Here is an 18,607-nt window from a genome sequence, read left to right on the forward strand (position 1 = left end):
GATGACGTGATTAACCCCACTATGCAGGTTAGCCCGACCGGGTACCCCACGGACACGGAGGTAACATCGTGAGTCTCCCATGGCAGATACACTGAACTGGACACTGAACTGGACACGGGAGGGGGGGGGGGGGAGCGGGGCAAGAGGTTTCGCAGCTTTTTCTTTTGTTTTTAAAGTTAAAAATGCCAATAAAAACTAGTTACAAAAAAAAAAAAGGTTCAGCAGAGAATCTAGTTGATCACCCCACAACAAGGTGCTACGTCCAGCTTTTGGATACAGTGAAATTAAGCAATAAATTAAAGTGGAGTGAAACAATACAATACCATTTGCCTTTATTATAAGCAATTAACCTGTCCAAGTCCTTCCCTTCCTAATCAGTTCAACAACCAGCGATCTGGTAGAACCAATTCAAAAGGTAGAGCACCTTAAAAAAGGGGGTAGAGGGAGCCAGTCAAAAGACTAGGCCAAAGTCAATAGGGGATTGGTTTGAAAGTGGGCATTGCACCACCCCTTTGTGTGGAAAGTATTTAGCTGTTCAACTAAATTACTGATGGTCTAAAAACATCCCCGTTAAGAAGTGTGTGGCTTTCATGGCACCCTTTCTTTTTGGTTTGTTTTGTTTTGAACCTTGTCCTGACTTTAGTCAATGTTAGGACAGTTTTTCTAAGTCCAGCTAAGGGCTTAGTAATACTATTCAACTGAGGCAGTACAAGACTCTACTCTTAGTATAAGGCTGTACCACCCAAGTACATGGTAGCGTTGACAGAGCAGCTAGGCTCATTTTAGGAGGGGGAGAGAGGGCTGTAGAATCAGTACAAATGAAATTGTACTACAAACGGTCCAAACACTGAAACACTATGTAAAAATTGATGATTTATTTAACTACAGGTAGGCCCAGATAAATCTAGGGGCAAGTAAGCACTAACATGAAATCACATTATATAAAAACCATACTTGAAGGTTCACAGACCCAAGCATAAACCTTATTTGAAATACCCAACAGTAGTTCTAGGGAGGTCAAAACCTTTTCAAACGCATTCAGTATAGGTCACACCTATTCTTGGGGAGTAAAAACCAATGCTTACTTTCACAATTACATTCAGTAATGCAAGGGCATTAGACCCTACCAGTTTTACATGGACTCTGTACAAATCACTTAATCAGTGAACTGGACAACATACTTTGTGAACAGTGGAACACATTCCAGGTACAGTAAAAACATAACTTGTGATAATACAGTCATACTAGGCAAGTAAAACCTAAGGATGTAATTACAGGTGCTTTTGAAATTGGAGAACCCCACAGAGATATGCAGCCACTCTTGCAACTTATTTTTGGGAAGGCACCACAGCTAAAAAAGTAAGTAAAACCCATATACTGTGGATCTCACAAGCAGTCCAGGTTAGATCTTTCCCAGCTATAAGGATAACTGAAATATGACATCAGGAACAGCTAGAACCACAGACTCTAGGTTAGATAGCACAGGGAAAGTAAACCCCCAATGTTATACTTTATTGAATGACTCCGTTATTCTAGGTAGGCAACAACCGATTAGGTTTATTTCTGGACAGGCTAACAGCAAGTCAAGGGAAGCAAGACCCAGATGGGGGACACTCCTACAATTATCCTCAAAGGACTAGTCTGGTATTAGCAACAGTTGGAGGACACTCCAATTACCCTGTAGGAATACTCTGGTGAAACCAAAACTTTACTTTTGGAAAGAGGCACAGCTTAATCAGGAGAGTAATATACCTTCACATCTACCTTCTGTTAGACTGGCAAAACAAATTCTAAGGAAGAAAAGATATTAACCATACTTTTAAGACTAGTGCATCACACATCCAAGGTAAGAACTTTTGTAACTGTTCACTCTTGAGCTACAAACCAACTCTTTACAAGTAAGTAACTTTTAAACACTTAATTTCGTTTCTAGGCAGAAGTCCCAATGCCTTAAAAGCCTTTCCCTTATTCTTGGAGCATGAGTGTTCTCAGTGGCAGAAGGGGGTCACTAGGACTGGTGACAAACTGGCAGTATCAGAATGGGTTCTTAAGTAGCAAAAGCCAGAGTTCTTTAGGAAGACTGGGCAAACAGTAGGGTACTCTACTTCTGAGTTAGAAGAGAGCCCAGGGGCTTTGCAGAAGACACCCTAGCAGGATTCTAGCAGTGGAACTGGGCGCCCTGGATGAGAGCCCCCCCCCCCCCCACCGCCCTCCCCATCACAGAAAACCCCCACAGCTACACAAAAATCCTAACAGACTTAAGGTAGGTACATACCCAAGCCAACACAGTACCTCAGCATTGAAGAGTTTGCAACAGGAGGACTTCAGGGTCTGCAGCCAATACCTGGTCAGTGGATTCCTTATTGTGTTGACTGAAAATAAGACCCCAGAAGGAACTTCGCAGCAGGGATCAATTAAGGCTCTAGGCAAGGTTTTCCTTGTTAGATGAGAATCTAAACAAAGGGGATACTAAGTAAAGCCTCCAACACCCTATGGTAAGAAAGTGTGCTGGTCTAGAAAGTTACAAAATGTAAAGTCAATTTCACTTTACTGCGCTTGTAAACAGTTTCACCAAGAGAAGGTATTTAAACCTTTGGGAAATCTAAGAGACTTCTCTGTGCCACTGCACTGAAGATGCATTGTGATACAATGTAAAGATGATGCCTACAGAGTTTGTCAGACTCCAAAGTAAAAAGAATAGAATAAATCACACTAAAATGACATGAGATAAAAATTCCTAAAGTCCAGAAAAAAAGAGCTGGGGGTCCCCAAAGTAGAAGGGAATTTGAGAATTCTCCCCAACACCATCCCTACTCTAGGGCAGGGGTTATCTTAGAGGTATAAGAAGGAACCTAATGTTCTAGGAGTCAGCAGCAGGTAGGTCAGGATAAGGCTCAGATGCAGGAAGGAGTTCGAGGATTTATTCAAGCAAGTAAGTGCAGACTTCAGAGTTAGTAGAAAATGTCCGACTACTCAATGCTCCCTAGACGCGTTCCAGCATTAGGACTGGACTAACAGCATGGGTGAACACCCAGACACCAATCACCCACTCAGCCACACAGGATTTACACAAGACTTAAGTATTACCCAAGCCCACAGTGTGCCTCAGCAGAGAATAGGAGCTTCAAGAAGGACTTCACGATGCAGCGGCACAGGACCTGGTACCTGGATTCTTGGTTTTGGTGACGAAAGAGCAGCCACTGGAAGGGAACATACAGCAGCAGTTGGTAGAAAAGGCTCCCAACAAAGGATTCTTCAAGGCTTCCCATGGCTCTGGCGTCCTTTCACAGGAATCAGATGAACGAACATAGACGGTGGGATTCTCTTCTCTCGCGGTCCATTACTCTGATGAGAAGGTAGTGGGGGTGGGGGGGGGGGGTTTGAATTGTGTCTCTGGAGGTCCAGCAGGAGTCCAACGTTTCAGCAGGAATTGGTTTCTGCAAGCGATTGCTCAGGATGAAGGTCCCCTGGTATTAAGTGGCAGCCATGCCATGAAAGGCCACAGCACATTAAGGCATGGCTCATTTTTGCAGGTTGTCTCAAGACTATTGAGTCACTAGCCAGGTTGCTTGGAAGGCAGCTTTACAACCGGCTCCGTTAAACAGCAGGCTCTCTGGAATTAGTTACAGCCTTCGTTTCATCATCTTCCTCTAGGATTTTAGCTCTAATGGTCGACTGGTCTTCGGCATATACTCTGGAGCTTCAGTGGGAAAAAGTGTTCCCGTCAAACTTCAACCAGTACCTCCCCCACCTAGGACGCCAGAAAAGACCCAAGAACGAAGAAGCATGCTAAAAATGGCAAACAAAAAGGAAGCCAACACTAGCAGAATGGTGATCCTCCTGTGCATTACCACAGCCGATTTGACAGCCAGTGAGTAATATGGACTAAAATATCATGAAGGTATAACCCACTGCCACGAGTTAACTTGCCACTGTAACAAACATTTGACTGTCAGTGAGAAAGGTGATACTATGCATCTCCCTCGTACTCAAAAGGTGGGGTGTGGTGAAATCCCACTTGACCGTTGAGAACAGTAGTTCACCCAAAGTATATTAAGAAAAACGAAAAAGTGACGCCCAAAGGCAACCCAGCAACACTGCACATAAGATGCTGTGCGCTGCCATAGTAAAATGCCTAAAGCCTAAATGTTATAGGGGACTATAAATCCAAACATACACTAGGTAGAGACATAAAAATGTCACCCGAAAGAAGAGAAGGTGAAAGATACCACTCACCCAGGAACAAGGAATCAAGTCCAGCAAAAGGTTCAGGGGTGGACACAGGCAATGAAGATTTATCATAGAATAGAAACTCTTAACTCAGTAATGTTTTGGAGCCTGAATTCTGCACAAACCTAATAGGCGTTGTATTGGGCAGGCGCAGTAGTGTTCCAAGGGATATTCCTTCTCTTTTTTTCAAGTTCTTTACCATATTAATAAGCCCAAATTTCCACCCCACTGGCCATGCACAGCGCCATTTTAGCCCAATTGTTAAAATAGCCTAAAACATATTGAGCGCCCCAATTTGCTGCAGGAATTTAGCTCTTAGTCCACTTCAATTTGTTATCGACATGTAGACCCAGATACTTGTACTGCAACACCGACTCTAAAGTCCAGCAGTAACTCTTTAATTTGGCTCTGGTCTGTGCAAATACCATTCATTTGGTCATCTCAGTATTTTTAGGCCGTTTTGCTACTCTACATTTTAGGACTGCTACCCTGTGTGACAGGGCCAGGGATGTGAGAGGAGGCGGGGTAATGAAGCCTAGTCTCATAACCCCCTACTCACACCCTCGCTCCTCCACTCAAAAGCACATTAGAACTACAAGGGGGAAAATCAACAGCAGGGAACATGACTACCAACACAAATGGAGACCGAGAGGGGCAGAGCTAGCAGCTTTTTTTTAAAAAAAAAAAACCTGGGAAGTCAACCCCCAGTGGAACAATTTAGCCAGAGGTTGGCCAAGGAGCGAATGTGACCGCCCCTCACCGTAGCCCCCACCCCCATAACAGGTTGGACTGGGCTATAAAGTACCACATTGAGCAAGGTGAAAAAGGTTTGGGGGAGTTCAAGAGCAGAAATGGACTAAGACCAGCAAGGAGGGTGTACTAGGAGAAGTAAGAAGAGACTGTTGGGCGTTGGGTGGTATAGCGAGAAGCAAAGGCGTAAGGTCTAAGAGGGTGATAACAATTTGGTTGTGCAAGAGAGGCTGAAGTGAAATCAGAGTAGAAGGCAGGGGGGTGAAGAGAAGAGAGTGGGAAAATGGAGCAGCCGTAGGAGCAAGGAGCGAGTTGGAGGGTGGCAACAAGAGGGGGAGCTCTAGCATGAATACTACAGAAAAAGGAGTGTTGAGAGATAGAGCGTGGCAAGACCAGGAAGGGGCGTATTGGGGGGAGGAGGTGGACCAGCTGCAGGGTGGAGCTAGGCAAAGTGGGAGAGACCAGAGTAAGCCTTTCACAGCTGAGGATTTTCAACTAAAGACCGCTCACTACTTAAGTCAGCCAAAATGGTTCCAAAGAATGAAACATTTGAAGTAGCAGCTGTGACTATATTTAGCCAGTTAAGGAGCAAAGTCAGCAGCAACCTTGGTGGTCTTCTGCTCACCTGGGGCTAGACGTGCCACACCCATGGAGTGACTGCAGTGAAACAGTAGCTCCGTGACAGCAGACTTCTGATCCAGTAAAGGGCACAGAATGGCAGCAGGAGGTGCCACTGGTGGCCTCCACATTGGGAGTAGGCTTCAAGGGCATGCTACAGATACTTTGCCAAGAAAAAATGTCCAGTTGAAGCCACACTAGAACACGAGTATGAGGTAGATTGTTCAAGAGGTCTTGCAAGACGAGTAAGCCACGGACCAAGTGAACAGCCACAAAAAACATCCCGAAGGAAGGATTCAGTTACCACCACCACTGTATAATATAGTATAACTCTAAAGGAACACAGACACTTCCTTCTGGTCATTAGAAAGGCAGAACTCTGTCAGATTTTTCACCCCAATAATATTGGGTTAATAAAGAGCTTCCTAGACTGCCTCTGGTCAGGATTGAATCCTAGCATTGGGTCAGGGCCCATATTTAGGCAGAACTAGAAGTTAACCCTAAACCACGCGTCCTACATGCACCATTCGCAGTGAGTCAGACAATCCGTGCTGGCCACAATATTTGCCGGCATTCTCCCAGGGAGAAACAAGCACTACTTCACATCACTCCAGACAACTAATATATATATATATGGAGCTCGCAGCAGGACTGCACAAAAGAAAGGATCCTATAATGTCATTTCGGTTGTCCACTAAATCATATATGGGGGGAAAAGTAGTTGCCTAGTAACTGATTTCACAAGACTACATCTTTTTGGAAGCATCCACAAAGAAGAAAATGGCTCTTTTGGGGTCAAGGACTGCAAATCAAACAGCCATCATTTTATGGTACACTGAAAGCAACAACCAAATATGTCTAGTTAAGCATACTGAACCAAGACACCAAGTGGCACTTTGGCAGAAGTCCCCACCTTTGGGCTACATTAGGGTTCCCCAGAGTACCCCCAACGAACACATGCACGACAAATGAAATAAACAGCGAACAGTCAGGACATCATTTGGGACCAGCGCAAAGTGAAGGGGGACAATCAAAGTATGCTAGAGGCTCTTCCACAGACATGCTACAAATAAAGGCCACCCATGACAAAGTAAACACTGCTGCCAGGTGGATTCTGCTCAAACTGCAGAAAGCACAACTCACCTTTTCCTGATAGATCTCCAGATAAGACATGGTGACCTTAAAAGTCCAGTGGTCACTAGACGAGTTCTCAGAGCGAGTCATTTGAAACAGGTCCTTCACTGCCCTAGGGATGATTCCTGGGTGCTCCGGACTGCCCAGCATAGTGTGCGTTTTACCTGCAAGGAACATAAAGCAAGCTCACCTAACGTGTCACGATCTGTCTACATTAGTAAAACACCTAGTTACAGGAATCCCGGCCTCATCTTGGAGTGGATTTTGAAATAACTGGCTCATGCCAGAACAAAGCAGTGAAAACATACCTGCACCAGTAGGTCCATAAGCAAACACACTGGCATTCTGCCCATCCAGCAGGTGAGAAAGTACAGGTTCAACAGATCGAGCATACACTTCTTGCTGGGTGCTGTCATCCCCATAGAAGGCATCGAACCTGGAGTAACGATAAAGGCACATTTCAGCAAAATAAACAAACCCCAAACAGAAGCACTTTAGATGAAACGCCAATGAAAAAACTCACTAAAGCAGCAAGGGACTATGGTTGCCAACCCTTTAGTTTAGCACTTCCAAGCTGTTTCAACCGACATTGCTGCAGTTATGGCAGCAGATCGCTACTGAGACAGATAGCCCAATCTCTCAGAGCCCCAATCTGAGCCCTGTCTATATTATAGCACATGATTACAAGGCAACTAATTGTCTAAAGGATACCCATGCAAGCTAAATTTGCTCCATGCTGTAAAACATGGAAAGGACGTTACCCCCAGCCCAGTCTCTGAAAACAAAACCTCAAAGGAGAAGTAGTTCAGGTTACAATTTAAACTAAGTTGTGGATTTCTCTAGCTCAGCATGTCAACCCTACATCCAGGAATTTGCAACACCTGACGGGTGTGCAGGTCAGTTAAAGCAACTTACTGGTACTTCATGGTCTCCAGCTGGTTACGCCAGTTTATTATCTCCAATGACTGATCATCCAGCCCACGGACACAACAGTTCTGCAGCTTGTTCTCTTCTTGGCTCATATACGGCCGCAGCCGGACACCAACCTTCACTCTCGCGGGGGCGGCCTTTTTGGACTGACTGGAAGCATCCATAACGCTCCCTCTTTTCAGCATTGGGAATATGGGTGGAGGATCTAAAATGAAACAAAATGAATAAACCGCCAATTATACAAAAAAGTCCACGCAGAATTAGAATGCATGTTCTTCTTGCTTCAAGTCTAGGAGAGCAGGGCAAGCATGAAAACCCGCTACAAGAATCCCCAGGCCAACAGGGGACTAACAGTTCAGTGACACCATCTAAGTGTATTTTGAAAGATGCATTAGAGGCAACTAAGATTTAAAGCACAATAAGCCATAACTGACAGATTTGCAGCATATTATGTAGAAGCGTTCATCCCCCAACTCGCCTGCAAAAAGGCAGCTCATGCTTCTTAAACTCTGGCATTATTTACTCTATCTTAATTTCCATTCCTGTAGCTCCATAAAAACCACCGAAATGTGCCAGTTTATGTTGGGGCATGCATTAGGACTGCAATGGTTTAAGCACGGAAACTGCTCTCCTGAACATCCGTGAAGACCTGCTCTCCAACCTCGACTAACACTGTGTGCGTCATCATTCTGCAGGATCTCTCGTCTTCCTTTGACACTGTCAACCATGCCATCCTGCTCAACCGTCTCCGTGATAACCTGGGTATCACTGGTCAGGCTCTGGCATAGCTGACTTCTTTCCTCTCCGAACAACCCTCCCAGTTCCAACTTGTGTCCTTCCTCTCTGCTATCTTTTTCTCAATCTGTGGTGTCCCCCAGGCGTCTAACCTCTCCCCCTGGCTGTTCAACCAATACCTGGCACTCCTTGCCCACTGCATCACCGCTCTCTGTCCCTACTTTCGGTGCTATGCGGATGACACCCAGCTCATCTTCAGGCTACCCTCATCTGACTGTCTGCTATCCAGGAGTGGTGTGCCGCCAATGACCTCTGCCTTAATGCCAGTAAGTCTGAGATCCTCATCGGCACACCTGCTCCCCCTTTCCTGTAGCTCTCTGGTCAGCCTCTTGGCCCTCTTCCTGCTCCCACCTGCAAGGCCAAAAAACTCGGGGTCATCTTAGACCCCACACTCTCCTTCCCTCACATCTTTGACGTCTCTAAGAATTCACACTACCAGCTGCACCTCCTCAGAGGTATTCTTCCTTTCCTCGCCTTCCCCCAAAAGCTCACTGTCCCCAGAGCTCTGGTTCTCTCTAGGCTGGACTATTGCAACAGTCTTTCTAAATCTGCCCGCTTCTACTCTCTGCCCTCTGCAACCTATTCAGAACAGGACTGCGAGACTTGTCCTTGGCCTCAAGCCCAGGGATCGTATCTCTCCAGGACTTACACTCTGCACTGGCTCCGAGTGGCTGCAAGGATTAAGTACAAAACCCTCTGCATCATCCACAATGCTTTCTGGGGCCTGGGGCCTCAATACCTTCAACTCTCTTCCTAAATATCTTCCTTCCCGAGCTCTTCGCTCCTCTGCCTCCAACTCACTCAGGGTCAGTCGCTTCTCCAAGCAACGAGTTGGTGGTAGATCTTCGGCTGGTGCCTTCCTCTTAACTTGAGAACCATCTCCGGTTCTGGAAGCACCTTAAAACCTCTTGGCTTCTGCTTTTTCTCCTCCTCCCCTGACCTCCTGGGTGTAGCTGGAAATGCACTGGCCTCCTGGACACTCCCCCGATCTCGGGCCCATGTCCTCCCCCGCCAGCGTCTCACACCTGCACTGCCCACCAGGCAACTCCCGCACTTGGGATCTGTTTCTTAATCCCTACAGTCCCCCTAACCTGCCCACGACACCGGTTGTCCGCACTTGCTGGCTGTTAACTATTAATTTATACCATTGTACTGCACTGTCTTTGCCTCCTTCCCCCGCACGCATGATCTGAATGACACCTGGCCCAGTATGATTGTTTGCGCGTCCTCCCTTTGTTCCCCCTCCCTTGCCTCTAGTCGCCCCTTGAAACGTAGGCGCATTACAAATGCCATGCCATATACCAATGTTGAGGGCAGCTTTCCATTGCATGTTTTCCAAGTTGTATCAATTTTCCAAGTTGTATCAAAACAAATTTCAAGGGCATGCAAATCGTCTAGGCCTATCTTTCTAAAAGAAGACCATCCCAAACAGTCAGCAGCATCTCCTCTACACAAGAGAAATGAGAAGCCCTTGGCTGGCAGCATCAAGACGCCAAACACAAGTACAATGCTTGATCCTCTGACCAGTGGAGCCTCCCAACCTGACAAATTTACACGTACCACCCAGAACACACTTGCTCATCTTTCATGCATCACCATACTTCTGGGCTAGAACAACTTTTTTTCTGAGCCTTACCAATACAAGATCACAAAATGTGCACCTGCAATTGAGAAATCCCTACGAGTACAAAAGTAAAACTCTTTGCCCATGAAGAATTGGCGGGTATTAGGTTCATCTTATGATAAATCTTCCTGAACTGTCTCAACCCCAGAAATGTTTCCTTGGACTTGGTAATTATTTTACCTTGTGCCTAGTTTAGTGGAGTTCCCTTTTCCCCCCTTCTCACCTAGTCTTTTTGGGGACCTTTTTATGGTCTCTCCATAGTGTATGGTCGTTTAGTTTTCTGATTGTAATGTACTAGTTAGCACACAGCATTTTGTATATTTCTTGGTTATACTGAAGATGTAAAGTGGGATTCACATCCCTTTACGTTGATTCAAGTGAGGCAGCACACCCCACCTTATGTGGAGTTCTGTGGGATACAATAAATTAAATCCCCTTTCCTACTTACCTAGTAACATTGTTACAATTACAAGTTCACTTGAATGGCTGGTGGCAGTGGTTTTACCTTAGTGACTTTAGTCTCATTACTCACAGGGTCAGCCTCAGTAATGTACCGAATAGCCACCATTCTGCTAGAATGGTGGGCTACTTTTTTCGCCATTTCTCATGCGCTGTTTGTGGTCTTTCCCAGCCATTCTAGGCAGGAACAAACTCTGTGGAAGTTTGGTCTTTAGCAGGAATCCTTTGTAGTCCCCACCAAAGCTGCACAGTGTCCGATAAGGCAGGAATCGGAATCTCTACAGCCTTTGTCCTTCACCTGCTTGAAAGAAGGCCCAATTGGGAGGGGGGGAGGCGCGAAGGGCAGGGGGTTGGGTGGCTGTCTGATCAGCAGCCAGGATGCCCCTTTGTAAACTGTAGGGAGAGATGCAGTTTCTGGCTGTTGAAAGCCTCTCCTTTTATTCAGTTCTCTCCTATTCATTCCAGCCTAGCTGTCAAGTCACCCAGCAGGGTAGCTATCCTTGCCAGACAGTCAGCCGGCCAATCACCACAGAGTGCATTTGGGTCTCCTAGGAGACAAAGCACAGTGAGTTTCGGGCACCTCCCCAACTTCCTGCCCCACCAGACACCCTGGAGCCAGAGGCGGGCTTCACTCATGAATCCTGCCAAAAGGCAAAGGGACTAAACCTGGTTTAGCGCACAGAGTACATCTCAAGGACTCTTCCACAAAGAAATGTCAAAATACGACTGGGGACATTGACAAAAATGGCATCCTTTGGTGCTTTACTGCAGCAGCGAACGCAGGTGCGGTAAATGCCTACCACGGTAGTTAAAAGTAAACCACGGCCACCAGCCATTCAGTGAGAAAAGGGTAACAAAAATGTTAAATGAGAAGCTAGACAAAGGGGATACTAAGTAACCCCTCCAGCACCCCATTTAAAGATCGTGCGTGCTGGGTCTAGAAAGTTACAATGGTAAGGAAAGTCAATTTCACTTCAAAACAGTTTATCCAAGAGAAGGTAAACCTTTGGGATATCTGAAAGACTTCCCTGTGTCACCTCACTGAAGGTGATGTGACAGAATGTAAACCATGATGCTTGTGGAGTTTGTCAGACTCCACAACCAAAACAACCAGAGTTAAAAAATCACGAGAGTGGGGGGGAAAAAGAAAAAAGCAAAAAAAAAATAAACAAGTCCTCAAAATCCAGCAAAGTTGCTGGGGGTCTCTAAGGTGGAGGAAATTAGCACACTTCTGAGAACTCTCCCTAACAGTAAGAACTACCTTGGGTTTGGAGTGCATCCTGTGAGGCTGCGTGGGCGATGTGTGGTTGGGAGTTGGACCATACCACGTGCCCAGGCCTAATGCTGGAATGCTTATAGGGAGCCTTCCGTGAAGTCCTTGAACACTAACTCTAAAGTGAATAGTTAAAGAAGATAGCCTCTGGAAGTTCGGCAACTGAACCCTATCCTGACCTGCCTTCAGCTGGGTACTAGTGTTGGGGACATTTTCCTAAAGTCCCACTTGGAGGTAAGACTTTACTAAGCTATTCCAGTGGTTTGTAGATCCCCATCCTCTCCCCCAACTCCTGGTATCAGTCTGTACTACTTGGAGACCTTGGTAGAGTGGCAGAGCAGTCAGGCCTATATCTCAAGACGAAGATGTGTGTTGTCGGTTAAGTACACAACCTATTGTAATGCACATGAACACATTTTAATACATTTATTTACACAAGAGTCACTGTTAAATACTCAGCACAATAAAGCAACACATTGGTATACTTTTCAAAAGGCCACTTAGTTGGCAGTTGCTGAATGTGCACAATTAGTACAGTAGACCTGTCAAACTCCTGTAACATCAGTAATACGCACCCACAAAGTAATTGCATTTAGTCAGCATACACATATACGATAGTGATTTTTGGGAAGGAAAACAGTTGGTTAGTGTTAACTAGCAGAGCTTCAGATTCTAGAATCAGTTTCCCTGCACAGATCAGAGGCTTAAAATCTCAAAAAGCAGCAGAAGTCAAATGTTCCTGTGGATACATTTGAGTCTTTAGGAAGTAAGTAAAAGAAGGCTTAACCAATACCGGAGACCCTGTTAAAGGACTCGCTAAATGGATACAAGCTAAGTCGGAGGTATGATATTTTATTTATATAGCGCCTATACACAATGCGTTTCAAAGCGCTTCAAGGCAAGGGAGGGAACAAGCAGTGTTAACATGTCTTTTCATATGTAATTTTCCCTCCAGTTGTACACCCACAAACCTTTTGCTGCCGTTTAAACACCATAAACTGACTTCATTATTGGATTTAATTGCATTGCAATTTTTACAAAACAATATACCACAATTTTCTTATTTCCATTTTCCTATATCGGAGTGTGGCTTCATACTAGTCCATCCAAAGTGCGAGTGTCCAGTTTTACTTTATCAGAGGCGTCTTAAACGTCTTTCCCGCGTCTACTTCCGTAGTTCACTGAACTCTCCTGTCCTTTTGGTGTTATAGTTAAATTATGACAGTGGATAAGCCTTCTTGATAAAGACAGCGGCGATGACCCAACAAGTTTCCTACCCACTCATCAAGGCTGACCATCTGTGTTAGTCATCCACAGTTTGTAGGGTACAAAAGAGGGGCGCGAGAAACTGCTTTCGTGGTTTGATCAGCCCCAGACAGCCGATTACCACATGTTTGACGGATTCCACTGTCGCGGGATTCATACAAAATCTGCAGCTGTTCGTCTGGCTGAGCCCTCTTTGGATTAGGGCAAGGCGCATTCTCATGAAGGTTGCCCTAAAATGTCTGTTTGGAAATTTTTGGGTGTAAGGGTGTACCACATTGAGCTTTGTAAAGATCTGAGGCACGTCTTTAACCAGTTTCGAAGCACTTGCTTTTTCCAAAGTCTTAATCCAATCAAGCAGGAACAGCTTTTTCTTCAGAGTCATCGGATTTGTAATTAAAGCCTCTTCTGAGTAACCAAGTTCATCCATGATTTCTCCAATGTTAGTCACCCATTTCGCTAGTTGGGGATGTCCCTTTCTTTCACAGTTAATTATCCTCAAGACCATAGGGCTATTAAGACCATAGGGCTATTTGGGATTATGATTTTACAGAACAAGGTGAGCCTTTTCCAATCGACAATCGCATGGAGTAATGTTAAGTTTAGTTCTCTGCAAATGACGTCAATTTGTGTTGAATTTGGCAGATTTTTTTTCCCCAAACAATTTCTTCAAGTCTTCCCCATATCTCCACAGAGATCCAGGATTGCTTCCACCCCATATATTAGTGATGGGACTGCCTTTCCCTTTCCCTTGTAATAATTCAGAGCCGCCACCAGTGAGAAGAGACCATATTTGTTACCCATGAGCTTCGCTTGACTCGCCAATAGCTTGGCTTTCACTAGTAGGGCTTCTTGGAGGGGGATCTCAGCAGGACCGTTATTCACAATGATTCCCAAGTATTTGAACGTCTCAACTTTTTCTATTGGATTTAACCCCACTGTCCAAACAAAGGGGTCCTTTCTTGTTTTTTCCACAAGGATTTGATTTATCTCCAGTAGGTTGAGAGTGGTGTAACTATGTAGAGTCTTTGTAGACCTATTTTAGTTTGATCTATCAATATAAGACAGTCTGTATACACGAGACGTGGTACTTTTTCTCCCCTCCAATAGTTTGTGGAAAAGATCAACATAGCAATATGAACCTAAGTGTCCGAGGTAAAGAAGAAGTTATAAATTGCAGGGGCCAAAGGACAACCCTGCTTCACCCCTCTGTACGTTGCGATAGGAGAGGATAGGAGCCCTGCACGGTTCACCCTGACTCTAATCTGAATTTCTGTATGAAGGGCTTTCAATGGTCCCATAACGCCATCTAGATACTCCCGTTCTTCCAGCTTCGTCCACAACAGCTTGCGATCAAAATCTTGGACAAAGTCCACGAATGCGATAAGATCTTGCCTCCACTTTGATGGTACTGGTCTTTCAATATGCTCAACAGCATGAGGTTTACACACGTTCGACAGTTTTTACGAACCCAGTTTGAAATGGGTCAATTGCGTTTGTACGTGTTGTCCAAGCTGTGAATTTCTCCAGCAAGAAGGACCCGAAGATTTTACCTATAAAGTCTAAGAACGCTAGGTCTGTAATTCTTTGGGTCAGACTGGTCTCCTTTTTTGTGGATGGGAACCATGGTTGCAGTTTTCCACAAATCAGGTATCTTTTTTGGAGATTTCTCTAAAGACTACTTGTACGAAGTAGGACCATTCGTATGGGTGCTCCAACAGCATTACGTTGGTTAGTCCGTCAGGAACAGGCGCCATAGATCTATTTAGTTTTCCTATCCTCTCCATGTCTGTTACCTCGTACTCACAGGCCCAGGTGGTGCCATCGTCCCTCTTGATCTTAACTGGAGATGTCTGCACCGACTCCTTGTAAAGAGTTGCAAAATGCGTTAACTTAATGCTGTGAATGAGCAAGTTTGGATAAGTGTTATTATTCGAGTTCAGAGGGAATTTTATGAAGAACCAAAAGGCTTTAGAATGTTTCCCGCTGAGGGTTCTAAACATTTGCTGTGTCCTGTTGTAGTAATTTGTGCCTATATGTGATGATCCATGATTTACATTCCTTTACCGTTTTGGCAGCTTTTGTCTTAAGGCCCGGATGGTTCGACTTTGCTGCCTGACGCTTTAAGCGTCTCTCAGTCTGCATTTTTCGATCAGGATAGGATCGTATGACATCCAGGGGTTTGTTTTTTGGCGTGGTTCCTAGGGTTCTTACTACTGAAGAGGTCCAACAGTGGTTTTTAGACGATTTTGAGTGTCCATTTTCTCCCCCTCTTCTCATGGTGAAGTCCTTTGTTACTGCGATTAGATCTTCAGATTTTAGTCTCAATCGATTCCCAGCATTATTTGGTTCTACTTCCAACTTCATTTCTGGGTCCGACTATAATTTCAGACTTCAGTGTTAGTTCTCAAAGGTTATGATCACTTTTGGCAGTTCTTATGACCTTATGAATTGATAAGTTGGCATAGGTCAGTGGAGACGAAGATTTAATACAAGTCAGCCGCTTGGTTTTCTGGTTCCCATGTTGGGATCTGGTTGGAGATCCCAGTCCTTCATCAATCTTGACAATTTGTTTCTCCATTAATGGCAGGTGCATTCATTTTTGAGTCCTTTTTGTGCCATGTTGACGGACCGCATATTGCATTTAAATTGCCACAAACCAGTATGTGGGTGACCTCGTTCAACATGGCGTCTAAAATTGGAGTGACGAGCCAGATTAATTTTTCATCTGAAAAGGCGTGTGGGTTCCAGTAACACATGCTACCTTGTTTTCTTTCATCATGCATTTCCCGCTGTTCCAGCCAATCGATGAGGATAGCAAGACAGTAAAGGTCCAGGCATAAGGTTATTAGCTTTATCCCAGCTCCTGCTCTTATTGCCATCAAAAGTCCTGAATAAGGGGGTCCTTTTACTCCCTTTGCTACCAGGGCTGCAATCACTTCATAACCAGCCATGTGTGGAGGGTTCAACAACCACGTTTCTTGTAACGATAGAAGTGCCTAGGTTTAGATCACTTGGTCAAATCCTCCAGTATTCCAGCATGCCACCTTCAAGACCTGACGATGGCATGTTTGATCAATTTGTACTAGGTCTTCGATCTTCTCTAGAGGGAGCCTTTTCCTCCTTTGGCGGCAGCCTGCATGGCTATTTTTTGTTTGCACAATGCTTCTTGGATCCAGGACCGGTCCTTGTCGGGGTTAGTTTAAATCCTGCACTGACTTCTCAGCTGTCTCCCAGCCTTCTTTCCTGTTCTCCGCTTCAAATGTAATTTTTATACCCTGTCTGGGACCATTTGGCTTTCTTCCTATACCCAAAGGGTCTAAATATTCAGGGTGGTCATGGACTTTATTATTAGGTTTTTGGCTAACTGGTCGGCATTGCGTCTCCACTGTCAAATATTTCCTCTTTGAGGCCTCGTGACTTATGCCTCTTGGGTGATGCAGTCTTTACCTGCTCAGCCAGCATTATGTCAAAGCCTAAAACACGTAGATTTTACATCGCCTCTGATAGCATTCCTTATATGAAGGTAAATGCAGTCGGTTCGGTGCTTTGTGCCAAATTCAATGATCTTCATGTCGTCCGAGGTTACTTGGCGCAGGTTAGGTATGCTATGCAAAACCTGCATCACTGTTTCTGTTCAGAATAATCTTGCTACTTTTGTCCAACATGCTTTCTAACTTGAATGTCCCGTTATATCTTTCAGCGTTTCTTTGGTATGAACTGCTTTTGTAATGTCTATACTTGTCACTCTGGAAGAAAAATGCCTTATTTGCTCTTCTCATCTCGTCTTCTCTGCAATCTTTGTTCTTCCCTCCACTATTATTGGGCGATACTCGTTTGCCCGATGGCAGACTTAAGGTGGTAATTCGGATTATCCTTGTCCCTCCTGTTAACACCATGCTTTTTGTTGGACAGTGAATCTTCAAAGTTGGTATTCAGGTGTTGTCGTTGCTTTGGGCAAAGGGGAGACAACCAGGCCATTTCTATAATTCTCCTCTTATAGAGAGAAGAAAGGAGGAGTACCTGGTACGTTTGAACCTCGTCTCCTTCACCATTAGGTTTGACTTTTCAATCTGATCCAGAGTGTCTTTCTAATACGTCTTAAGCCAAAGGTTGCAATTCTTACATTAGATGTTGTGATAGATCTACCAGATCAGTGAGGGTATCAGATCTCACTGGCGTGTTGAATAGTTGATCTTGTCGGCTTTGCATTTTCACAGGGACTGCCAAGTGCAATTGTCTGTTGGCAGTTGTACTGTTGTTCTTTGCTGTTGACTGGGTGGGTTTCATAGATTCCTTCAGGTTTACACCCGTCGTTTCCCTTCCTGTTGAAGATGTTAACTACCTTTGGTTACTGTTGGTCTTGTCAGTAATCTCTATGGTCCTCGAGTTTCTTTTCTCAAATATCCAGTAGTCCTTGTTGGCATTGCCTTTGTTAAAGCCCACCAAAGAGGCCTTCCTAGTTTGTTGGAGTGGGACCAGCTTCTTAGCCTGTCCCACTGGTCTCGGGAGGACACATCCGTTCACAGGTCTTCTCACGTTCTTTAGCAACTCATCGGGGTTGCCTCAATAGTCTGTTTGCGTCGCTGTGGGTATCTCCTGTGGTGGTTTTGGGGAAGGAGGACGGTTGCGTAGATCTCTGGGCTACATCGCTCGTGAGATCTATTTGACCGGGGGAAGTTGTTCTCAGAGACCCACTTTTTATTCACTTCTCCAATTCTTTTTCACTCAAGGTTTAGCAGTCCTTTTCCACTTGTGCACTTTTAGTGTTAGATACTTGTGCTGGGGATTTTTGCAGGGCTGTAATGAAGCCTTCCATAAGTATTAACTTCACATGCATTATAGCAGAGTGGTATGGCCCTTCATTGCATCATTTATGGCTTCATATCATTTTGAAAAAGGCACAAGGGCGATGGCGACAGCCAGAGCAAAGGTTTTCTAACCAAATGATTTACTCTGGAGTCTTCGGGGTCCACTGATCTCTCTCCCCGACCCCAACAAGTTGAACAGACGAGGTTTGTTTCACTCTGAAAGAAGGGAGGGTCGAGTTACTCCTATTTTCCTTCTAGGGGTGGTTGGTAGCTGAGTTCAAATAGGTGACAATGATTACCAATGTCATTTGGCTTCTCATGTTCGACGAGTCTTACTACCCGTAACAACCTCTCGTCCTCTAGAATCAGGGGAGCAACATTCTGTACCTTTGATGAGATGCCCTTTTGTCCGGTGATGTCTGGTTTGGAGCCCGTTTTCCCCTTTCAGCCAACCTCACCGAGATTGTGTGTTCGACCATGGCCACATCCTTTTTAGAATCACTCGAAATGCTGATTGTGAGCTTGTGCTCTGCAGGTGTTCGTAGCAGAGCTAGGGAATAGTTTTCCTTAGCCTTAATATGCTGCTTGTACAGGGTGGATTCTACCTAGTCATCCAGCACTTCTCCTGCTCCCTCCAGGAGCTCGGCATCTGAGAGTTTGTGGGCCGATTCCTTAGATGAATCCTCACCAATCCGCTTTTGTTTTAGAACGTAGTTTTTC

At 45.0% G+C, this 18,607-nt stretch overlaps 1 protein-coding gene across 1 annotated transcript in view; it reads right to left on the minus strand.

Moving 5' to 3' along the window:
* Positions 1-18,607, minus strand: part of KIF22 (kinesin family member 22) — a 315,116-nt gene that overhangs the window by 249,449 nt on the left and 47,060 nt on the right. The window contains exons 2-4 of the mRNA XM_069652023.1: positions 7,648-7,867; positions 7,041-7,168; positions 6,742-6,896 (exon numbers count right to left, since the gene is read on the minus strand). Of these exons, the coding sequence (XP_069508124.1) occupies positions 6,742-6,896; positions 7,041-7,168; positions 7,648-7,847 (483 nt within the window). The 5' untranslated portion in view covers positions 7,848-7,867. The remainder of the gene's footprint in view (positions 1-6,741; positions 6,897-7,040; positions 7,169-7,647; positions 7,868-18,607) is intronic.

The sequence above is a fragment of the Ambystoma mexicanum genome, chromosome 3p, assembly GCF_040938575.1.
Source record: "Ambystoma mexicanum isolate Mex_15411 chromosome 3p, UKY_AmexF1_1, whole genome shotgun sequence".
Taxonomy (NCBI): Eukaryota; Metazoa; Chordata; class Amphibia; order Caudata; family Ambystomatidae; genus Ambystoma; species Ambystoma mexicanum.